The following is a 20,943-nucleotide window of genomic DNA, read 5'->3' as shown; positions in this document are numbered from 1 at the left end:
GCAAGTTCTGAAATGGCTGAAATGTGGAGCAAAGGAAAGGATCCTTCCAGGAGAGCCTGGTGTCCCCTCCTGCCTTTCCACCACAATTCAGTTGTTTTACCTCTCCTGGTTCCCTTAACTTCCCTTAAGTTTGGATTGAAATTCTGAAAGATTGCACAAAGAGTTCCCTGGGTTTGGATCATCCCCACGTGGGATCAGGCAGAAATGCTCTTTCCTCAGGGCAGTTAGGCAGAGCTTTAGGAGGGATTTGCACTTCCTTTGGCCAGCTCCTGGCCAGGCTGTGGCGTTTGGGGCAGCCAGGGCAAGCAGCAAAAGGACAGGCAGGAGCTGCCCCCTCTCCTTAAGGCAGGGACACGCTTTCACCAAATACTGATTTTCCTACCCCACCTGAACGCACAGTCCATTGCTGGCATCATCCTCACAAAGCCTCTGAGATAAGGCCTCTATCAGTAACTGCTTAATTACTGATAAATTTTAGGAGTTTCCAGCACAGCTCGCTCTGACAGAAATGCACAGTGAGAAAAAACACGGTCTAGTGTGGGCAATGGGCCTGCAAAACCTAAGGGAGAGGATTTAAGAGCCAGTGACAGCATAAAAATAATTGTATTTTAGTTAATTTTACCAGAAAATTCTCTTTAAATCCTATTGACATAAAAATGACAAGCACTGAGTAACTACAGAAAAAAAGATTATTCCAAATTGCAAGTGTGTGCAATCCTGTTTTGGCAAATTCCAGCTAATAACCTTGGCTGTTAATACAAACCTGGGAGAAATTTCCCTTGCTCTGAAAATAAACCCACAAGGCTTTAAATATCACCATTGGACAACTGCAAATTAGCATTTTAAATGTATTTTTTCTCTTCTCATCATGGAAATTTCCTTTCCTGGGGTTCAGGGTTTGTGTGTTCCAAGCAAATGTGTTGCTGCTTAACCACGAAATGTAAGGGAACCGTAATCCAGTCTATTTCCAATGTCTTTGGGAAGATTTTACAATTCTGGCTAAGCCAAAGAGGTTTCCCACAAAGGACCAAGTTCTGCCCATTAGCAGGAATGGAAATGAAGGAAGTACATTTTGTGGATCACACTGTCCATGATTTTTAGTGATTTCCAGAAGAAAGACTTCAGGAAGGAGCCTTGTACAACTGTGCAATGGTACAGTACCAACATTATCCCCGGTAATTAATAAAATAAGCAATAATTAGGTGCAGCTCTGTAGACAACTCTGAAGTTTCTATCAAAAGCAGACAAATTTCATCTTTTTATCAGTGCATTTTTAAGGACCCTCTCTACAGAGAATCTCTGTTTTGAACATAACCTAGAGCCAAACACTCGCATGTTCTCAGAGCTGCAGGTACAATTATTCATCACAGGAATCTAAACACCCACCCACAATCACACAAAAAACCTTCCCCAAGCCCAGCTCTTCACTCCACTTCTTGGTAATGCTTTAATATCAGAGCAAACAGCAGAGAAGTGAGATGGAAACACTCAAGAGGGATTATATAAATCTGCAAGGAGATATTCTCATTTAAATCCTGGATCAGCTCACCCCCCCCCCATGCCCAACTAGGAGCAGCGTTGCAAAAGTGCTCTGGGAGTGTCTCTGCTGGGTCCCAAGATCAGATCCAAATGCCAGCACATATTTTAAGATCCCTTTGCAAATGAGGAAAAGGAACACAGCTCCTTACAAAGCTGAGCCATGCAAAAGGGCTCCTCTTGAAGGAGTAATTGAAAAATGACTCTGGGAGCATTGTTGGAGTATTATTGACTAGAATCTTTAGGCTATTAAATTCGCTTTTTCATTGAAAACTGAGATTCATCTGAACAAAAATAACTCTGCCATGAATCCTATCTGCACTTCTCTGAGCAGGTGTCTTTGGCTGGCTCCAAGTGGCACCTTAAACCTGGCAGAAAAAGTCGCCATTTCTCACAGTCCCTATTCCATCCCTCATCCCGAGGCAGGTAAAGAGTTAATGCTCACGTCTGAGTTTCAATACATTTGGTTCTCTTACAGCACCTGCTGCTGAAGATCTCAGAGCAATTTGTGAACATTCATCAGCTCAGGCTCATGATTATTCAAGCAGTTTGTTTTTGCACAGCCTGGTAAACAGGGCTGTGAGAACACAGCAGACTCCTCCAGGGGCTGCGGGAGATGAGCCACAGCTTTGAGTTCCTTTGGCCCCTGGAATGGGATTTTTCTGTCTGCTCTTTCATCCAGAGGGGCACAGAAAGCAGCACCAGGAAGGGAAGCAGACTGGTCCCAGTACTGAGCAAATGTTTTAGTACAGCCATGACCAGTCAGGATCCGTTCCCTTCCCTCTGCCCTTTCCTCCGCCGTGGGCACCGTGTCCCGGAACCAGCTGACTCCTTCAGTGGCTGCTGCAAGGCTGTTGGAAGTTCTGGTTCCTTGGGACTACAGAGTCTGCTTGGAGTGTGCCCAAAGCCAGGCAGCAGTTTCAGGCCACTCTTTCACCCTTGGCAGGCTGGGCATATCCCACACGATGCCAGCTGAAAACCGGAGCGGAGCAGTTCACACCCTCACAGAGCTTTTCTTATCCAACCTCTCCACATTCTGCAGTGATCAAATTTTCTTACGTGCCAAAGGCTGTAGCAGGGTTATGTCTGGACCTAATGTTCCAATCAAACTATTTTTAATCGGTGTAGCTCAACCCCCGTGAGAGGGAGGATGCAGTGACCCTGCGCCACGACTGCACTGAGGGTGGCACCAGGTCACTCCCTGGCCAGGCAGAGCTGTGACCCCAGGACAGAGCCCCCAGCCTGAGGAATTCACAGCTAAAACACAGAAACAAAGTCAGAAATCACAAACAGAACTGAGAGTGGAGTCCAGCAGGAGCTGTGAGTGTGAAGGATGAATGCCCCAAGTCCCAGCTGCTGCCTGCCTTTAGCACCACTGAAAACTCTGCTGTGGCCAGGGCAGGGGGAGAAAAGCTGAGGTGAAGCTCATAAATCCAGTGTTTGTTCCTCTCCCCTTCACTGACTCCATGACATCATCTTGTCATTCTTGTGAACGTTTCAAAGGGAAGTTTTTGAACAACAAAGCTTTGCCACAGCCCTGCTGCTGGGAAGGGCCACACCAACATCTGCCCTGCACTCCCTGAGTGAAATTCAACTTTTGTTTACATGGTTTGTCCTCAAAACCAGCAGTCAGCTGCAAGCCTCAGCCATAGCTGCCTTATTAAATATGAAGCTTTTATTTTAAACACAGTACATTTTGTAACAGGAAAATCAATACAGAGTAACCCGGAGTACAGCAGACAACAGCTGTGGGACGTAATCTGACGACAGAAAGTTGGGAACAGGATTTTGGCAGTTTTATGTTCAGCAAATCTCTATCTCTCACTTTTTGTTTTTCATGGCACTGAGCTCTAAAGTTCTGAGATTTCTCCCCAAAGCTTCACAAGATGAAGAAACCAAGAAACCACTGCTTTCAACATTAAAGGCTATTATCTAAAAAACAATCAGCTGTTACTTATATTTTGCTTTATAGGCTACTGTAAGAGGATGACTTTTCCCTGAGCTATGATGAATTAACAACAGCCTCAATGACCTCAGAGCCTTGAGTAAAGACTCAGGAAGATATTTCAGCATCAAGAGTACTAAAGGTAAAGTATTTCCTAAAGTAAATCCTTTTCTTTGCCTTCCCTTGGGCTGTGGGCTGGGGTGCTTAGCTCTGCTCAGGGCTGGGATGCAAAATAAACTGTGCTTGGAAAAGTTACAGAGGTGGAAAAGAAGAAATGAAGCCACAGATGTGCCCGGTAGAGGAGTACAGAACAACATCAAGATCTTGCTGATCTGTTACAGTTTTATTCTATTAACAGAATTTTTATAGTTAGAAACAAACTTTATGCCACCATTGAATATTGAATAGTAACACTGAATAATGAATAGTACAAATACACCAGGGATTTTTGGAACCAAGCTACTTGTCCTTAGGAGATGATTAGCTCTCTAAAACGATATGTGACTCACAAAATAAACTCCAATATATTTCCTTAATGGGCAAAAGGGCAACAGATCATTTTGTCCCGAAATTGCTTTTTTCACCACGTCCCACCAAAGATATTTTTTCTCAGATGATGCAACTGGTTTTTTACAGGTTTGCACTGCAGGTTCCCTGTGGCAAACGCTAAGACCGCGATGCTCCCCCGATGTCGCCCGGCCGGCATTGCCCTCTAGTGCTGTCCCCTCACTCACTGCTGTCCCTCACTCACTGCTGTCCCTCACTCACTGCTGTCCCCTCACTCACTGCTGTCCCCTCACTCACTGCTGTCCCTCACTCACTGCTGTCCCTCACTCACTGCTGTCCCTGCACCGCCACCGCAGGGTCACCGCACCGCCACGGCGCTGTCCCAGACAGCCACCGCACTGTCCCCGCACTGTCCCCGCACTGTCCCCGCACTGTCCCCGCACTGTTCCCGCGCTATCCCCGCACTGTTCCCGCACTGTTCCCGCACAGCCACAGCACCGACAGCCACAGCACTGTCCCCGCACCGCCACCGCAGGGTCACCGCACTGCCCCCGCACCGCACTGTCCCACCTCCCCTGGCCGCGCAGGGACCCGGGGCCATCCCTCTGTCCCTCTGTCCCTCTGTCCCCCTGTCCCTCTGTCCCTCTGTCCCTCTGTCCCTCTGTCCCTCTGTCCCCCTGTCCCTCTGTCCCTCTGTCCCTCTGTCCCTCTGTCCCTCTGTCCCCCGGTCCCTCCGCCTCCGGCGCGGCCGCTCCGGGCACAGCGCTGAGCCCGCCCCGCGTGTCAGGCACGGCAGCAGCGCAGCTCCCCCGGCTCCGGGCAGGATTCCTGCTGCTGCTGCTGCTGCTGCTGCTGCTGCTGCTTCCAGCGGCTCCGCATGGGAAATGAAGGGACCTGGAGCAGCCGCGTGTTGGTGACTCCGGCTGCCCCGGGCTGCCCGGGACCCCGGGCTGGGCAGCTTCCCCGAGCTGGGGCTGCGGCTCTCCGGGGACATGAATTCTCCTCCTGTCACTGCCCGGGGCTCTGCAACCACTTCGCGGGTCCAGAGATGACTTTGAGCTGACTCGGCGAGGGACACAACGCCAGCTGGCTATGGAGGATGGTTTTTAAGATGAATACCCACCTTGATGATAAATCCAACACATCAATACCGGGATATTTCAAAGGCTCTGCACTAAATTATGGCAATTTTTCTGCAAACAACTCCAACGAGACCGGAAGCAACCTGGATTCACCTGCCTTGGCCACCAGCAGGGCGATCATTGTGGGATTGATCCTCGGTGCCTTTATTCTCTTCGCTATCATAGGAAATATCCTGGTAATTCTCTCAGTGGCTTGCAACAGACATTTAAGAATCCCTACGAACTATTTCATCATTAACCTGGCCATAGCAGACCTGCTGCTGAGTTTCACTGTCCTGCCGTTCTCTGCCACGCTGGAGGTGCTTGGCTACTGGGCTTTGGGGAGGATATTCTGTGACATCTGGGCAGCAGTGGATGTGCTGTGCTGCACAGCCTCGATTTTGAGTCTGTGTGCGATTTCCATAGACAGGTACATCGGGGTGCGTTACTCCCTGCAGTACCCCACGCTGGTCACGAGGAGAAGGGCGATTTTGGCTCTCCTGGGTGTCTGGGTCCTGTCCATGGTGATTTCCATCGGGCCTCTGCTGGGCTGGAAGGAGCCGGCCCCGCAGGACGACAGGGAGTGCCGGATCACCGAGGAGCCCTTCTATGCTCTCTTCTCCTCCCTGGGCTCCTTTTACATCCCTCTAATCGTCATCCTCGTGATGTACTGCCGGGTCTACATCGTGGCCAAAAGGACTACCAGGAACCTGGAAGCTGGGGTGATGAAAGAAATGTCCAACTCCAAGGAGCTGACCTTACGGATTCATTACAAGCACGAGGACACGCTAAACAACACCAAATCCAAGGGTCACAATCCCAGGAACTCCTTAGCTTTCAAACTTTTAAAATTCTCCAGAGAAAAGAAGGCGGCCAAGACGTTGGGAATTGTGGTTGGCATGTTTATCCTGTGCTGGCTCCCCTTCTTCATTGTGCTACCACTGGGTGAGTTGGGAACCAGGGATTGCCAGGGCAGCGGTCGGGGTGGGTTTGTTGGATCCTACAGGAATCTCATGGAAAGGGATCAGATGGATGAGAAGGAGATCCTGTTGGGAGAGCTGCAGTGAGCAGATGAAAGGAAGGGAGTGAAAGGAAGGGAACTCCTGATGTGCAAAGAGTCACACTGGAACTGTGGGAAGTGTGCAGCTGCACAAAGCTGCTCACCTGGAGTCCTCGGGGCCTGTGTCACCCCAGGGGACAATATCTCCAGGGTTCATATCTTAAATCCCCCTTTATGATGTTCATTTGAATTGAATTAGGTGATTTTTAATTAGAAACATTGCCATAGGATGCTTTACCCCAAATCCTAGGTAAGACCAGAGAGCTGCAGCACTGCAGTGTTGGGGGTTCAGCTCACCGCCCCAGGTTTGGGATATAACACTGTAGGATTTTGGCATTATTAGGTGCCTTAACTGGAAATGAACTTCGTTAATTGTGAGGGACAAAACTCCCCTGAGCTTTGGGAGGCGGAGTTAGTTTTGAGTTCAAACGTTACTGAACAAATCCTAAAAGCAAAGACACGGAGATCCCACAGATCCCCACAGGAAGGTGCTCGTTGGTGTCAGGTCTCGGTTCAGGCGTTTTGGACACTGCCATGGGACCTTTTGGCAGCCACTTCATCCACTTTCAACTTTAAAATATTGCTGAAGCATTGATGTAGCCTTAACACATTGCTCAGTGTCCCCGAAGCTGTGTGAAATGTGCTTGGATTGTTTTTAATATCAGCACTACCTCTGAAGGGGAGTATCTCAAGATATTCAATTACCGAGCTCTCAGAAATATCTGTCCAAAATTCATTTCTCTGAGACAATCTGGCAGCCTAATTATGGAAAGAGGTGGAGAATGAAAAGGGAGAAAAAGCCTTTATTAATGTTCTGTGTTTTTGTTTACTTAGTTACCCAACCAAAACATTTCTGATTGAGTGGTAAGCGAATATTTTTAGAAATTGTTCAAGAAAACTAAACTGAGTTCAGCAGCCTGGTCCTGGTGAAGTGTTATAAAACTGTAATTTCCGTGTAATATCATTTAGAGGAGAATCTTTACTGCTTCAGCTGCTGCAGGGCAACTTTGTCATCTCTAACTTATTATATTGCATTTTAAAACCTTTATGACTCAAGACATTTCCACCATACAGAGCAGTACTTGATTTGTTGCCAGTAGGCCGTGATCCCCTGAAAAAGCAGAGTCTCTCCTTGATTTTGAATTATTGAAGGAAAACGCAGCTGTGAACACAGCAGCTCATGTGTGTGGGTGGCAGGAGCCAGGGACTGACACCCTCACCCAGCACAGATGTGGAGCAGCCCAGCAAAAACACGGGCACAGGGCAGGAGCAAAGGGAGACACGAACTAGTTTCCTGGAGAAGTGTCAGCTTCCCTTTGAGAAGTTATTTCAAAGCTCCTGGGCTCTCTGGGAGGTTTAGTGAGTGGCCGTTAAACCACCTGAGGGAGGATTTATTGCTTGCCAGGATATGATTTTTTTCTCCTGCACAAATTGTGCTGAGGCAGCAGAGGGGGACAGGCTGGAGCCTCCAGCACAGCAGAGGGGCTGGCACAGGGGCTGGGGGCCAAACCCAGTGCTGGGGGCCAAACCCAGTGCTGGGGACCCCAGCCCACCCCAGCCCAGAGCTGTGACCCCAGGCCACCCCCCGGTGTGGGGACACTTGGCACTGCTGCAGGGATGAGCTCTCGGCAGTGCCCTGGGACAGCTGGAATCCTGTTCCTGTCAGAAACTCTCTGGCTAAAAAAGGGGGAGAGAGGGTATCCGTAGCATCCCATACAATATGCAAATGCGTTTCCACAGTAGGTGTCTTCCCTTTGTTTTGCTGACTAGGAATAGGCTGGGTTTATTCCTTGTGCCTGATCTTTTTCTTTTTTAATTTAAGATCCAGTACTGTCCAGCCCCCTGGATTTTTATCTCTGTGTAGCAATGCAGAGTCAATTAAAGATGTCAGGCGTGACTCAAGCATTGCTCATGAGAACAGGTGGGAAAAGTCCTTTTCCTGATGTGCACAGTGCAGCTGTTCTCAACTGCAGCAGAGGGGAAAGCAGTGGGGAAAGAATTCCTAAGGAGCTGTGAACTGCACTCTTCATACCAGGAATCTTTTCCTTTGTGTTTTGAAGACATAACATTCAGTGAAATGCTATTAAAAGCCCTTTAAAGAGCATCCAGTGGTATGAAATCAATTTCTGGGATAGGCAAACTGTAGAATCCAAAAGGTGCTGATGTTTTCCAAGCTCTCCATTGGTTCCTGGGCTGTCCAGCTGAGACACCTCCCATTCCTGCTAGGACAGGCTTCTTCCTCAGCTTCTCCTCCTCACACCTTCTGTTTGCCTCAGTAACCCAAATCACACCCTCACATCTGCATCATTTCTATTTCTATTTCTATTTCTATTTCTATTTCTATTTCTATTTCTCTGCTTCCTGTTTCCCTCAGTAATTCCATGACTCTGCAGGAGGGTGTTGGCAGAGCAGCTCTGGATTTCTGTGGATCCAGCCACAAACCATTTGCCAAGCTGGTAAATGTTATCTCTGCAGCACCACAGCCCCAGGTCTGAACAAACCTCCTTAGATGTAGCGGAGTTTCCTTGGTGTTCTCAGCAATTCCATGAGTTTCCCCGGGAAATTATTCTTCTTCTTCCAGCCTGGCATTTCAATTTATTCCACAGCTCCCCATTTGATATTCCAGGCACAAGGCTATTCCATCAGGTGGCAGCTATGCCCTGGGAACAGCTGTGGTGCTGAAAGCAGGCAGATTGCTTAGAAAAATGAAAAGAAGTTATATCAACGTTTCCAGAGCAAAAATCCCGAGGCGAGCTCTGTATCCAGTGCAGACTGGAATTCCAGCCCTGACACCACAGGCACTGAGCAGCAGTAAATCCTCAGCACCAGGAATTACCCCAGTCAGGCCTGGAGCACTGAGCTGTGCTGTCTTCAGCACCTGAGGATGCAGAACTGGGAGTGAGAAATTTCTCATGTGAGAAATTGGGGTATTGGATGTTCTTTCCAGCCAGCAGTGGAGCCACAGAACATCCTGGCTGCACACATTTATAAAAACTCCCTGGCTGAGCAAAGTCATCCTGCCACTCAAAATTATTTGTGATTCAACATAAGAAATAAACTAAAGACATACGTGTCTTTGAGACAACTTCTTGGGCCATAAATTCAGTGACTCAGCTTTGAGGAGTAAATATCTCGTTTTTTTAAAATAAATGTTTCTTTTCGTCCCTTTCATACAAATTCTTCTTTAGGCAGCAGGACTACATTAAATATTCATTGCTGATAGATGATGAGTAAAAGAGATTCTTTTTATTTAAAGGCCGGAGCCCTGCAGAACTAAGGTAACACTCATTAAAACTCCCTCCTTCAAACAATGTTGGGTCCAATTTTATGCCAATGCCTTTGTTTAAAAAGTGAATGCAAAATGAAGGATTGTATAAGGAGAGGTTTAGTGTCACTCCTGTAAACTGAGATTCAGAGCAGCCTTCCCAGACTTCTCCCAGACATTCCCAGGGGGAAAACTCGCCAGGCACTTAACCAGGGCACTTCCCCAGCCTGCTGCATAATTCCAGTGGAGATCAGAGCAGTATTCACTGCTCAGTTCGGAGCCTAATTTCCCCTGCTCCCACAAATCCTGGAGTCCATCCACTGAAGAGAAACAAAACTCTTGGACTGGCAGTGGGAGCAGGTCCCAAGAGCTCCAGGATGAAGATGGGCCTGGTGAGACTATCATTATGGATTAAGCTTCTGAAACCTCTCTATAAAATAATAAAAAATAGCATAACAAATTCTACACACTGTAGGTCAGCCAGCACAAAATCATTCTTAAAATAAAATGTTATTTAAGTACAGAATGTAGATTTATGTTACATCAGGCCAGCCTCAGAATACCAAATTAGGTCCCTTGGTTTCCATGGGAAACACTCCCAGGCTTTAGGTCTGGTGCTGGCAGTGCCACTGAGCTCTGCTCTCTGCAGGGCTTTAGGCCTGGCTTATCTTCACCTCATCTGCCTCCTCTTCCCCTCCCTGGCCAGTCCAGCTCTCTAGAACTGATGACCTCGAGTTAATAATTGTAAAGAATTCAGATAAATTAATGAGATGTGGCAATCTAGCAGGTCAATCCTTGTGCAAAGTTCAGTTGACAGGAGGCAGCAGGAACTGGACAATTAAACATCCTGAGGGCATTCACTGAGCAGCACAGAGTGTTTTGGCACGTGGGGAGCACCAGATTATTTTGGGATGATTCATTTTCCTACTGAAACAGCCTCCCTTAAGCCCTGGTTTAAGCCTTTGCTTTGCAAAGGGTATCAGTTACCAGTCACTCACTGACTTCTGGGGTTTAGAACAGACACGTTATCAAAGTAGGGAAAACTGCACAAATTCCTGGGTAATTCCTCTGCAGGCTTTGGGTTTGTTTGTCAGAGGAACAAAGGGAAATCCTACAGTGGACACTGTTACAGAACCAGATACACAAAGCAATGCAGAAAAATGTACAAAGAAATCAAGCAGTGTTGACTCTTCAGCCCCAGAGATGGCAGCAGCTCCTGTGTCAGGTGGCCAGAGAGATCCAAGGAAAAAACATTCAGGACTGAGCCACTGGGCAGTGAGAGGGAATCTCAAAGGCAGGAGGGAAGGGAGAATTTCAGAGGAAATGCTGATTTTAGCAGGGCACTTGGACACGAGATCCTTGTGCCAGAGGGGTTTGCAAACACCTGAGAAGCTGCTCGGGTTGGTGTCGTGGGGACAGCACTGAGTAAAGTCACACCAATCCAGGTGGTCCTAAAGCACCGAGGCCAGAGCTCAGGGTCTCAGGTGCTTTGGGTGAAATGCCAGGAACAAAGAGCCAGGGAGGTTTTTCCTGTCTTTACTAAAACACTCCTGCATGACCCACGGCAAGGCTGAGAGCTGTTCTGATGGGCTTCCAGGTGAGCCCTAGAAACTGGAAAGCAGAAACCACCCATCTCTGAGGGCCAAGAGAGAAAACCTACCCTGGAAATTCATCCAGTACCTCTGTAACGGTGTAGCTGGAGCTATTTGCTACCAGCCATGGCCAAGACAGGTTGGCTCAGCTGTCAGGCAGGAGCAAGGAGGAAAGAAAACACCAGAGCATGTTCAGTAATTGCAGATATCTAAGTACAATAAATGAAATGTCAGCAGCCTCAGATTAGCTTTTCTAGACCCCCTTAATCAGCTAATTCTTTGCAAAACAAGGATAATCTTGGCTCGTGGGCTGTCTAGTCAGGAGCTGCTGGAGCCTGTAACTCTTTTGGACTAAATAATAACAACAATAATGCTGTGTCTCTGTCCCTATGCGCTGTCAGCTTTAGAGACTGAACAAGATTCTGACCAAAACTGATCTTGGTTTTATCACATTTGTGTGGGCAGCACAGTTTAAACAGATGAGCTCTCCCAGTGGTGTAAGTCACAAAGCTGATCTGGGCTGGGAGGTGGTGTCCAGGGCAGTCATTCTGTGATTAAATACAAGGCACTGTCCCTTCAGAAATCAAATGTAGCTGCTGTGCCTTGCAACTGCTTGTAATGCAAGGAGGTGTAGCAGCTCTGGGCTTTAGGAAAAGATCTGATCCCTGTCTGTACCTCCTTTAAGCCCTGGTTTTATTTTGGCCACTCCTGATAAGTTTCTATTTTTGGAGCCTTTCAAAAGCTCTCAAATTTGAATCATTGTGAATGAAGTTCATGCTGTTCTCATAGCAGTGATTTGTTCATCTGAAATATGAGGCAGTTGCTGTAGGTTGTCGTGCCTGGGACATAAATGCCTCACAACCAGGACACTTCGGAGCTCTGAGCAGCCTGGGATAGTGGAAGGTGTCCCTGCCCATGGCAGAGGGTGGCACTGGATGAGCTTTAAGGTTCCTTTAAACCAAAGCATTCCATGATTCCATGATATTCATAATGTACCTGTCACTACACTGGACAATGACAACTGCAACCCCACCAGATTTGTATGTTACTTGGTTACTTATCATTTATCCACTTTTCCTTTCATTTTCCTTATTGAAATTTATTCCGCTTATTTTGGATGCTCTCCCTATTTCTCAAGATCTTTTTTCACTGTTTTCCAGCTGTTTCCCCTGTTATCCTAACCCTCTTCTCCAGCAGCCCTGCAGTGCCTCCCAGTTTGACCAAGCCTTAGTTTTATAACCACCCTCTGCACTTCATCATCTACTGTTTGTAAACATCTACTGTTTGGAGGTTTTTTCCTACATTAAATAAGTCCAGGAGAATGTAAACAAACACTGGATGCTGGAAGGGAAGAAATCAGGAGCTTTAGAAATCCAATTAGCTCTAAAACCTTGGCACGCTGGCTTGGCTGAGCCCGTGGTGAGAAGGGCTGCAGAAAGCTTAAACAAAAGGCAGCCACATCCTTTCAGCACATTCTAAACTCACAACAGCTCTTCTCAGGGGCAGATTATTGCTCCTGCAGGGAGGATTCTACTGGCTGTGCACACAGTGGATGTAACTCAGCTGGAACAGCAGCAGCTTCCAGGAGTTGTGGCTCCTGCAGGAATCACAGCGGGAACACCGAGGTTCCCAGCCTGGAAAGTCTCGTGCTGGTCACAGCACAAATCTGATCAATCACTTTGGCCAGGAAAAGTTCCATCATAAAGCAGATTCCTTGCACAGCAGCGGTCATTTCTGCACAGGCTGACTCCTGGGGGACAGATGGAGCTGGGGGTTGATGCTGGTGAAGTTCCCAGCTTTCCCTGTCTCAGAACTCAGCTGTTATCATTTGGTGTTTTGCAACACTTTCCCTCACCAGAGTGATTTTTAAAACCTTGGGATTTTCTCTTGAAAAGCTCAGATTTAACTCCAGTCAGGATGGCTCCAATCTGCCCCAAAATGAAGACTGGCCCTTGGATTGCCTTCCACGGGTACCTTTACCTGACTCTAAACTTCCAATCACTAATTACCAATTCTCTATTTGTATTTCATGGTGTGCAAACAAGAAGGTTTTGAAACATTTCATTTTCAACCTGTCATCAATAGAGAGCAGGAGTTTACATTTTGTAGCTCTTTAATCTTCACACAATGACAAAGCCATGCAGTGGATCTCCAGTTTCCCATCCGGAATATCCAGTGGCACTCAGAAAAGCCCTTATGTGACTCTGTTGTACCCTTGTATTGCAATAAATCCAGACGTTGGATTTGTTCCAGGAAACTGGAAAACAACTCCACACTCCCTGCTAGGCGTGTTTTCATCCAAGCAAAACTGGATTTGGATGATTATGAAATGCAATTCCTTTGTAAGGTACAGAAAACAGCACCTGACAGCCCCAAATTCGTCCATAGTGACTTTTTGTCCTTAAATCCAGGGAATTCACAGTACTCCTCCCCAGTTACTATCTAATCTAAGTAACAAATTCTGAGCAGAACTGATCATTCCATGAGTAATTTATTACACTTAATTGATATCAAACCCACAATGCATTAAAAATGAATGTTTAATTAAAACCTCCTTCAGTGAAGAGTTTTCCTTCATTAAGAGTACAATGATTAAGCCATTCCAGATTTTCCTGCTGCCCACCTTGATATTTTAAGGACTCTTCCCAGGTCCACTAAAATCCTTATGAGCCTTTACAAAGGGTTCCAAGGACTTCCTTGACTCCAGTGGACTCTGAATTTTGATGTCTCAGTGGCGCTCTGCCTCCATATTTTGCAGAATATGTGAGGAGAATTAACGTGGCAAATTGTTTCCCACAGTGTTCCCTAATTTCATTGAGGAGACTTGACTTTCTCTGTAATGAAGCATTTGTTATAAAGAACCAGTCAGACCCTAAATGAAATTAGTTCTTCCTAAATAAAATACTTCTTAATTCCTTTCCATGACATTTGCTCTTGCTCAGTGTATCTCTAAGCTCAACAGCTCCATCAAGCCTGGGGACTGCGGGAGAAAACTGATCAAGTTGATTTTCTGAATTATTTCCTGTTCTCCATTTGTGCTGTGTGAGAATCTCACTGGTGTCAGCGGTGCAGTGAGAGGGAGGATTGTGGTGCTGTGACTCATAAATCACAGAGTTAATGCTGAGAAATAAAAGTGAGCAGACAATACACATCCCCTTGGAGCGAGGCTGCTCAACGTGGAACACCAGGAGAGCAATCACTTGGAGTAGGGAAATCCCTCTGGCCACCCCACCACGAATAAATCACTGAGGAGAGAACCACATGCAAATTTTCCAGGCATTTTGAAGAGCAATTTTAAATCAGCACAGGGCAACATTTAATCTCTTTATCAGGCTGCAGTGGGGGAAGTGATTGGAGATTAGAGCAGGAAATATCAGTCTGGTGTTCAGAGTGTGTCCAGGAGGCTTTGCTTTAGCATTTTATCGAGGTATCAAAACAGCCCACACTTGTTCACTCCTGACAGGTTAAAATCTGGGATGTGGAGTGACAGGACCCTTCCTGGAGGCAGCAGCAGCCCAGAGCTGGCCCCACACACGATGTGCTGGCACCCCAGAGCTGTCACCCAGGAGCAGAGGAAGTGCTCTTGCATAGTTTTGAGGCCCCAGGCACGACCTCTGCGTTGCTGTGAGATGGGAACGGTGCCCAGAATCACATCCCGCCCCTCCACGGCGTCCTGACAGCCACCACTGACTCAGCTGCTTTCACAGCCCAGCACACCCAAAACCACTGCAGAGGAAAAGCCAGGCTGGAGTGTCGCCTTCCATTTGAAAAACTCACCAAATCTAACTCCAGTTCTTGTCAGAGGAATTCTCTCCTGAATCCCCACTCCTTGGTTACTTGAGCCAGACACAGAGGTGTTTTCCCAGATGGATAACTGATCCAGCTCAATGCCTGTTTGCCATAAAAATCCCATACATTCTTTTCTCCAGCCTCATTTGCTAAATTTATCTGATCAATTACCACTAAAAGCACAGGAAGTGGATTCCCCAGTGTGAGCTTTTCGTTTGGGCAGCCTCATCAGGGAAATTGTTTGGTTGTGAAGGGAAGGGGAAGTACTCACAAAATAACCTCTTGGTTTGGGTTACACCATTTTTATGAATGCCTGAGACAAGGGAAGTTCCACAATTCACTTCAGGTTTCGGGAGGTTTGTACTCTCTCAATAATCTGGATAAATGGAGGGGTGTTCAGCAGCTGCCAGAGGATGCATTAGAAGTTATAAGGTGCATCTGGAAATGCTCTTTTTGAGGGGCCTGGGAACATTTTTCTTCAAAAATGACCTTTGAAAGCTCTTTGAAGAAGACGCAGCCTTATTCCTTGTGTGCCTCATGCAACAGCCTGGGCAGGGGAGGTTTGTCTGTCCCTGGGATCAGGAGATGTTCCTGCACCAGGTGTGGACCTATAAACACAAGAAATGCTTCTTATTTTTTCATCCTACATCAATGATGTGCTCCTTCAACTTTCAGATGGGAAACACTTCTTTTAGCTTTAAAAATAACAGTTTAGTACCAAAAGACCAACACTGAAAGCAACATGCATAAAGGAGTTTTAAAACACAGATTCTGAGAGTGATCTAATGAACGTGTTCCCTTCCTAAAGGCAGACAAATCCCTTATCTCAGATATTCTCTGCTTGTTTCCCCTGGACAGGATCCCTGTTTTCAGCTCTGAAGCCCCCTGAAACGATCTTCAAGGTGATTTTTTGGCTTGGCTACTTCAACAGCTGCTTGAATCCCATCATCTACCCCTGCTCCAGCAAAGAGTTCAAGAGGGCTTTTATCCAGATCCTGAGATGCCAGTGCCACCGGCGCAAGCAGCTGGGCTGGTGGCCCTACAGCTACAGAAACTGGAACCGCTGCTCCTTCGAACACGCCAGGAAAGATTCCCTGGAAGACAGCGGGAGCTTCCTGAGCGGCAGCCAGAGGACTTTATCCTCGGCATCCCCCAGCCCCGGCTACGTGAGCAGGATCAGCCACCCGCAGCTGGAGCTGTGCACGCTGCAGGAGCAGCGGCAGTGCCGCTTCTTCACCTTCCAGCTGCCGCCCGAGCGCAACGGGCACGGCCCCGCCGCGGGCCGGGGCGCTGCGGATGCGCCCAGGGGCTCTCCCTGAACGGCAGCGCTGCCTGGAGGGCGAACTCCCCGCTGGAACGAGCGGACCCCCACCGCCCCGTGCCCTCTGCGCGCTGCCCTGCCTCACGCCGGGCCCGGGGGAAGCGATGGACCCGTGCACGGTTCTCAGGAGAGCTCGGGAAGGGAGCAGGGAGGAACAGGCAGCTTCATGGCACAGCAGTGCCCAGGAGCAGGGACTGCCCGTATTCCCAGTTAATTCCCAGAGAAACTACTGAAGCGTGAGCAGAGGGCAGGGAAGGAACTGCACGCGCCCAGGGAAGGGCACAAGGGATGGCTCAGCTGTGTGGGAGAGCTGTGGGACAGCCAGACACCTGTATGGAGAGAGGGGGTAAATGGGGTGGGGGGTGCCCAGCTGTGCCAGGGTGGGGAGGGATGGATGGATGGATGGATGGATGGATGGATGGAGGGATGGATGGATGGAGGGATGGATGGATGGATGGATGGATGGATGGATGGATGGATGGATGGATGGATGGATGGATGGAGGGATGGATGGATGGATGGAGGGATGGATGGGCGGAGGGATGGATGGATGGATGGAGGGATGGAGGGATGGATGGATGGATGGATGGAGGGATGGATGGATGGATGGATGGATGGATGGATGGAGGGATGGATGGATGGATGGATGGATGGATGGATGGATGGATGGATGGAGGGATGGATGGATGGATGGAGGGATGGATGGGCGGAGGGATGGATGGATGGATGGAGGGATGGAGGGATGGATGGATGGATGGGTGGATGGATGGATGGATGGATGGATGGATGGGTGGATGGATGGATGGATGGATGGGCGGAGGGATGGATGGATGGATGGAGGGATGGATGGATGGATGGATGGATGGATGGAGGGATGGATGGATGGATGGATGGATGGATGGATGGATGGACAGAGGGATGGGTGGATGGATGGATGGATGGATGGATGGATGGATGGATGGATGGATGGAGGGATGGATGGATGGATGGATGGAGGGATGGATGGATGGATGGAGGGATGGATGGATGGATGGATGGAGGGATGGACGGAGGGATGGATGGATGGATGGAGGGATGGATGGATGGATGGATGGATGGATGGATGGAGGGATGGATGGATGGAGGGATGGATGGATGGATGGATGGATGGATGGATGGATGGAGGGATGGACGGAGGGATGGATGGATGGATGGAGGGATGGATGGATGGATGGATGGATGGATGGAGGGATGGATGGAGGGATGGATGGATGGATGGACAGGGATGGATGGATGGATGGATGGACAGGGATGGATGGATGGATGGATGGATGGCTGAGGGGGGCAGTGAAGAATGCAGTGAGGTCATTCCTCTCCAGGTTGCCCCTGGCTTTGCCCACAATTCCCAGTTGTTCCGTATATCACTGTACACTCGCACTTTAGGGATGGAAAACAATGATTAAAGTAATTTCTCAACAATTGAAACGCTTGCCCCTGTTACTGCAGGGCCGGAATTCAGCCAAGGTCCCTCATCAGGATTTCCACTTTAAAATAAAACACTCTTGGCCACTAAATTTGCCTTTGTGGCTCCTGCGATGCAGTTGCTTCCCTCATCACCAACACACGTAACTCTTCCATCAGGAATTAGTTTGAGGAGTTCGTTCACCAGGATCTCTTTGAAAGTTTGAAAATTCCAGCAGTGGTGAGAGCTCAGAATCTCCATTTCAGCATACCAGTGAGTGTCCTGCAGACATCCAGGCTTCCAGAGGATCTGATTTCTAAAAACAACACTCCTAAATCACTCCAAATAGCTCCCAAAAGAGCAGTGAGCACTGGAGACCCAAACCCCAGCCCCTGGTTCCTTGAGCACACTTTGGAAACAGCTCTGCCTGTTTAGAGGCTTTTCCTTTGCCTCTCAGATGAGAAGAGTCAAACAACACCAGCTTCAGTCACAGCTTCAACACAGGTATAGGCAATAAAGATTCTATAAGATGGGAAAAAACTCCACATGGATCTGAAGGAGGGACTACAAAAATTACAGAGTCTGATGTGCCACCTTAAAAATATGAAACTTGTGCAAAGCCACCTGACTTCTCCAGATGACATCTATTCTAAATATCTTCATTTTTCCTGCTGGAGTCTTTTACAACCTCCACCAGGCAAAGCCAGCCCAAAGGCAGCTGCACAAATCACCCTCTTCCCTTTGTTAGTCCTTCATTTGATGCACTGTTTTCCTTTAAAGGAAAAACTATTTGGGCCAGGGCACGATCATAAGGCCTTGTGGGACAAACCCATTTTTTAGTACAGCCAGAATGAATTTGCCAAGCAGAACATGCAGTGGCAGTGGCACACGGTGGTGCCTTTGTTATGCTCATTAACAGACTTTCTGATGCACCCACTTTGCGGGCATTAGATTTGCCTCTAAAGAGGAGTTGCTGCCATTTAGCACCGAAAACAGGGAAATTCAGCACATAAAACAGGGAATTTCCCCAGGTTAAGCTGCTGTGTGGAGCTTAATCCCTGAGGAGGGGTTTGTCCAGAGCCATCAGTGGAGAGGCACAGCTGGAATGGCTCAGGGAGCTTTGTCACAGCCCAGCTGTACAGAAATTAAACCCATTAGGCTTCAGTGCACTCAGCTATGACAAAAGTGCTGCTTATCTGTCAGAAGAGTTATGGTAAAATCAATCCAGCTGAACGAGGCTGGAGCTGGAGAGCATCCTGCATCCTTTGCTCTTTGGAAATGCAGCTTCCCATTATCTTCACAAATGTGACGGGGAGAGGAGAGGACGTTGGTATTGTAAAGTACAGTTCCAGTCTGGAAAATGTCAAAGCAGCAACTTTCTATTCAGCAGAAGAGCTCTGTGCTCTCAGCTTCTGTGCTTGACTTCCACCTCAGACAAATGAGCAGAAAATTGCCCGGCACAGGAGATAATCACAGCAGTTATGGGATGGAATTATCGATGCGCTAACACCCAGTGTTGTTTATTCCACGCACTAACCAGCTCATCCCCACGGGGATACACTGGATTCTGGTTTGATACACTCCACAGGAGATTTGCTCACCTTCTTCCCAGCCTCTGGCAGTCTCTGGCTCCCACATTCCAGAGGGCAGGACACAGAGCATGGGGACGGTGCTTCGCACAAACACCACCTGCGCCTGGAGAGGTCAGAAAGAAGCACTGCAGGATATGGACACACACATTTATCACACTGGGTTTATGTTCAGTGGAACCCAGAAGCGTTCCCACCAACTGTGATTTCTTGGAGACGGAAAGGTTGCCATTCCATCATCAGATTTAATGATCCCGAGGCCACCTGTTTGTCTGATTGGGCTGGAACTAAACTGAGGAGATAAACCAAGTGTCCCTGTGGAGAAAAGCAAGGCTGTGATGTCGATTTATGTCACCGGGACAGGGACAGATCCCCCTGCACCCCTCTGCTCTCCTGCCTGGGTTAAAGCAGAAAACTACATTACATTTTTACTCTGTTGTCATCTGTGGCTTGGCTTTTCCCTGAAATAGCCAAAATTCCACTTCCACAGAAGTGGAAGGAGACAGGGAAAGGAAATCTGGGGCTGTTACTGGAAATTTTTAATGACAAAATACATTAGCTTGAGCTGTGAAAAACATGCTCCCTGTCTAGCGATTCCCATAATCTTCATAGTACTGCAGCCAAGACATGGAGAAAAGGAGAATGGATGTTCAAAATTAATAAGAATCCCCCACCATTTCTCTAATAAGTCAGCCTAAAAAGCAGATGTAGTAAAACTTTAATTTATGGCTGTGATTAAAAAGCCTTTAATTGCCTATTTCACAATTTCCTTTCAAAATGTTCTTTGGGAAGCACAATAATTTGATTCCACTGAGACTTATGTGCAAACGTTTAATTCTGGTGAAGAACCTGAACTTCCTGTGACCTCCAGAAAACGGTAATTATTTCTCCTTTGCTTGATTTGTTGAGCTTTGGTTTCTTCACTGTGAAGATCTAAAAAGTTGTCCCGAGAAGTAAATTTAACATATGGCCTGGAGCCTGAGGTAGTTGTGCAACATTTATCCCTCCCCTGGGTGGCTGAGAGTCCAATCCCGCCCTGCTGGAGCACGGGGGAGCTCCAGCCCTGCTTTCACCAAACTGGCCCAGAGTCACAAGGAAAGGGCCGGGGACCCGGCTTGGGAAATCCAACATCGCCATCTATTGGATTGCAGTGGCGAGGGAGAGTCACAAACCCTCCGGCCCACCGGAGTCCTTGGGCTTTGCACGACACCAATCCAACCTTTTAAGCAGTAAGACTTTCCCTCAGGGCAGCGGGAGGACTTGAATATCCCGCTTTCAGTTGTGATGATAAATAATGAGAAGATGGTTTCCAGATTGCTGAGTTTTATCAACTCGAATGGTCACCTGGCTCCGTCCATCGGCATCAGGCTGAATCTTCTGCTGTAAACAGTAGTATTTAGGAATATCTGAAGAACAACTGAAGTGCAAAACCTCCCAAGTCTCTGGCTGTTGGAATCCAAGGGTGTTGTTCCATCCCCTGGCACAATTCAAGCCTCCTTTTGGGCTCAGATTTGAAATGCCTTAACACCTTTAATGTTGTATGAAAGCAGAAGGGGCTGTGAGACTAAACAAGAGGAGCATCATCTCAAAGTTACGAAGTATGCAGGTGTATAAACATGAGATGTTCATCGGGGAGAAGCGGGTCCCGGGAGTCTCATGGGGTTTGGCACAGCCAAGAGCTGGTGCTGCACCTGGATCAGGGCAACCCCTGGGACTGATGCAGGCTGGGGATGCACAGATGGAGAGTGGGATGATAGGTGAGAGCTGGACAGGAAAA

At 47.9% G+C, this 20,943-nt stretch overlaps 1 protein-coding gene across 1 annotated transcript; it reads left to right on the top strand.

Annotated features, from left to right (window-relative positions):
• Window positions 1-4,659: 4,659 nt before the first annotated feature.
• ADRA1B (adrenoceptor alpha 1B) lies at window positions 4,660-16,509 on the top strand. Its single transcript, XM_032125259.1, has 2 exons — window positions 4,660-6,054; window positions 15,674-16,509. The coding sequence occupies exons 1-2, from the start codon at window positions 5,088-5,090 to the stop codon at window positions 16,132-16,134; spliced, it is 1,428 nt and encodes a 475-aa protein (XP_031981150.1). The 5' UTR covers window positions 4,660-5,087; the 3' UTR covers window positions 16,135-16,509.
• Window positions 16,510-20,943: the final 4,434 nt, after the last annotated feature.

This window comes from Corvus moneduloides, chromosome 15 (genome assembly GCF_009650955.1).
Source record: "Corvus moneduloides isolate bCorMon1 chromosome 15, bCorMon1.pri, whole genome shotgun sequence".
Taxonomy (NCBI): Eukaryota; Metazoa; Chordata; class Aves; order Passeriformes; family Corvidae; genus Corvus; species Corvus moneduloides.
Note: the sequence above shows the minus strand (reverse complement) of the source record. Positions and strands in the feature narration are given on the sequence as shown.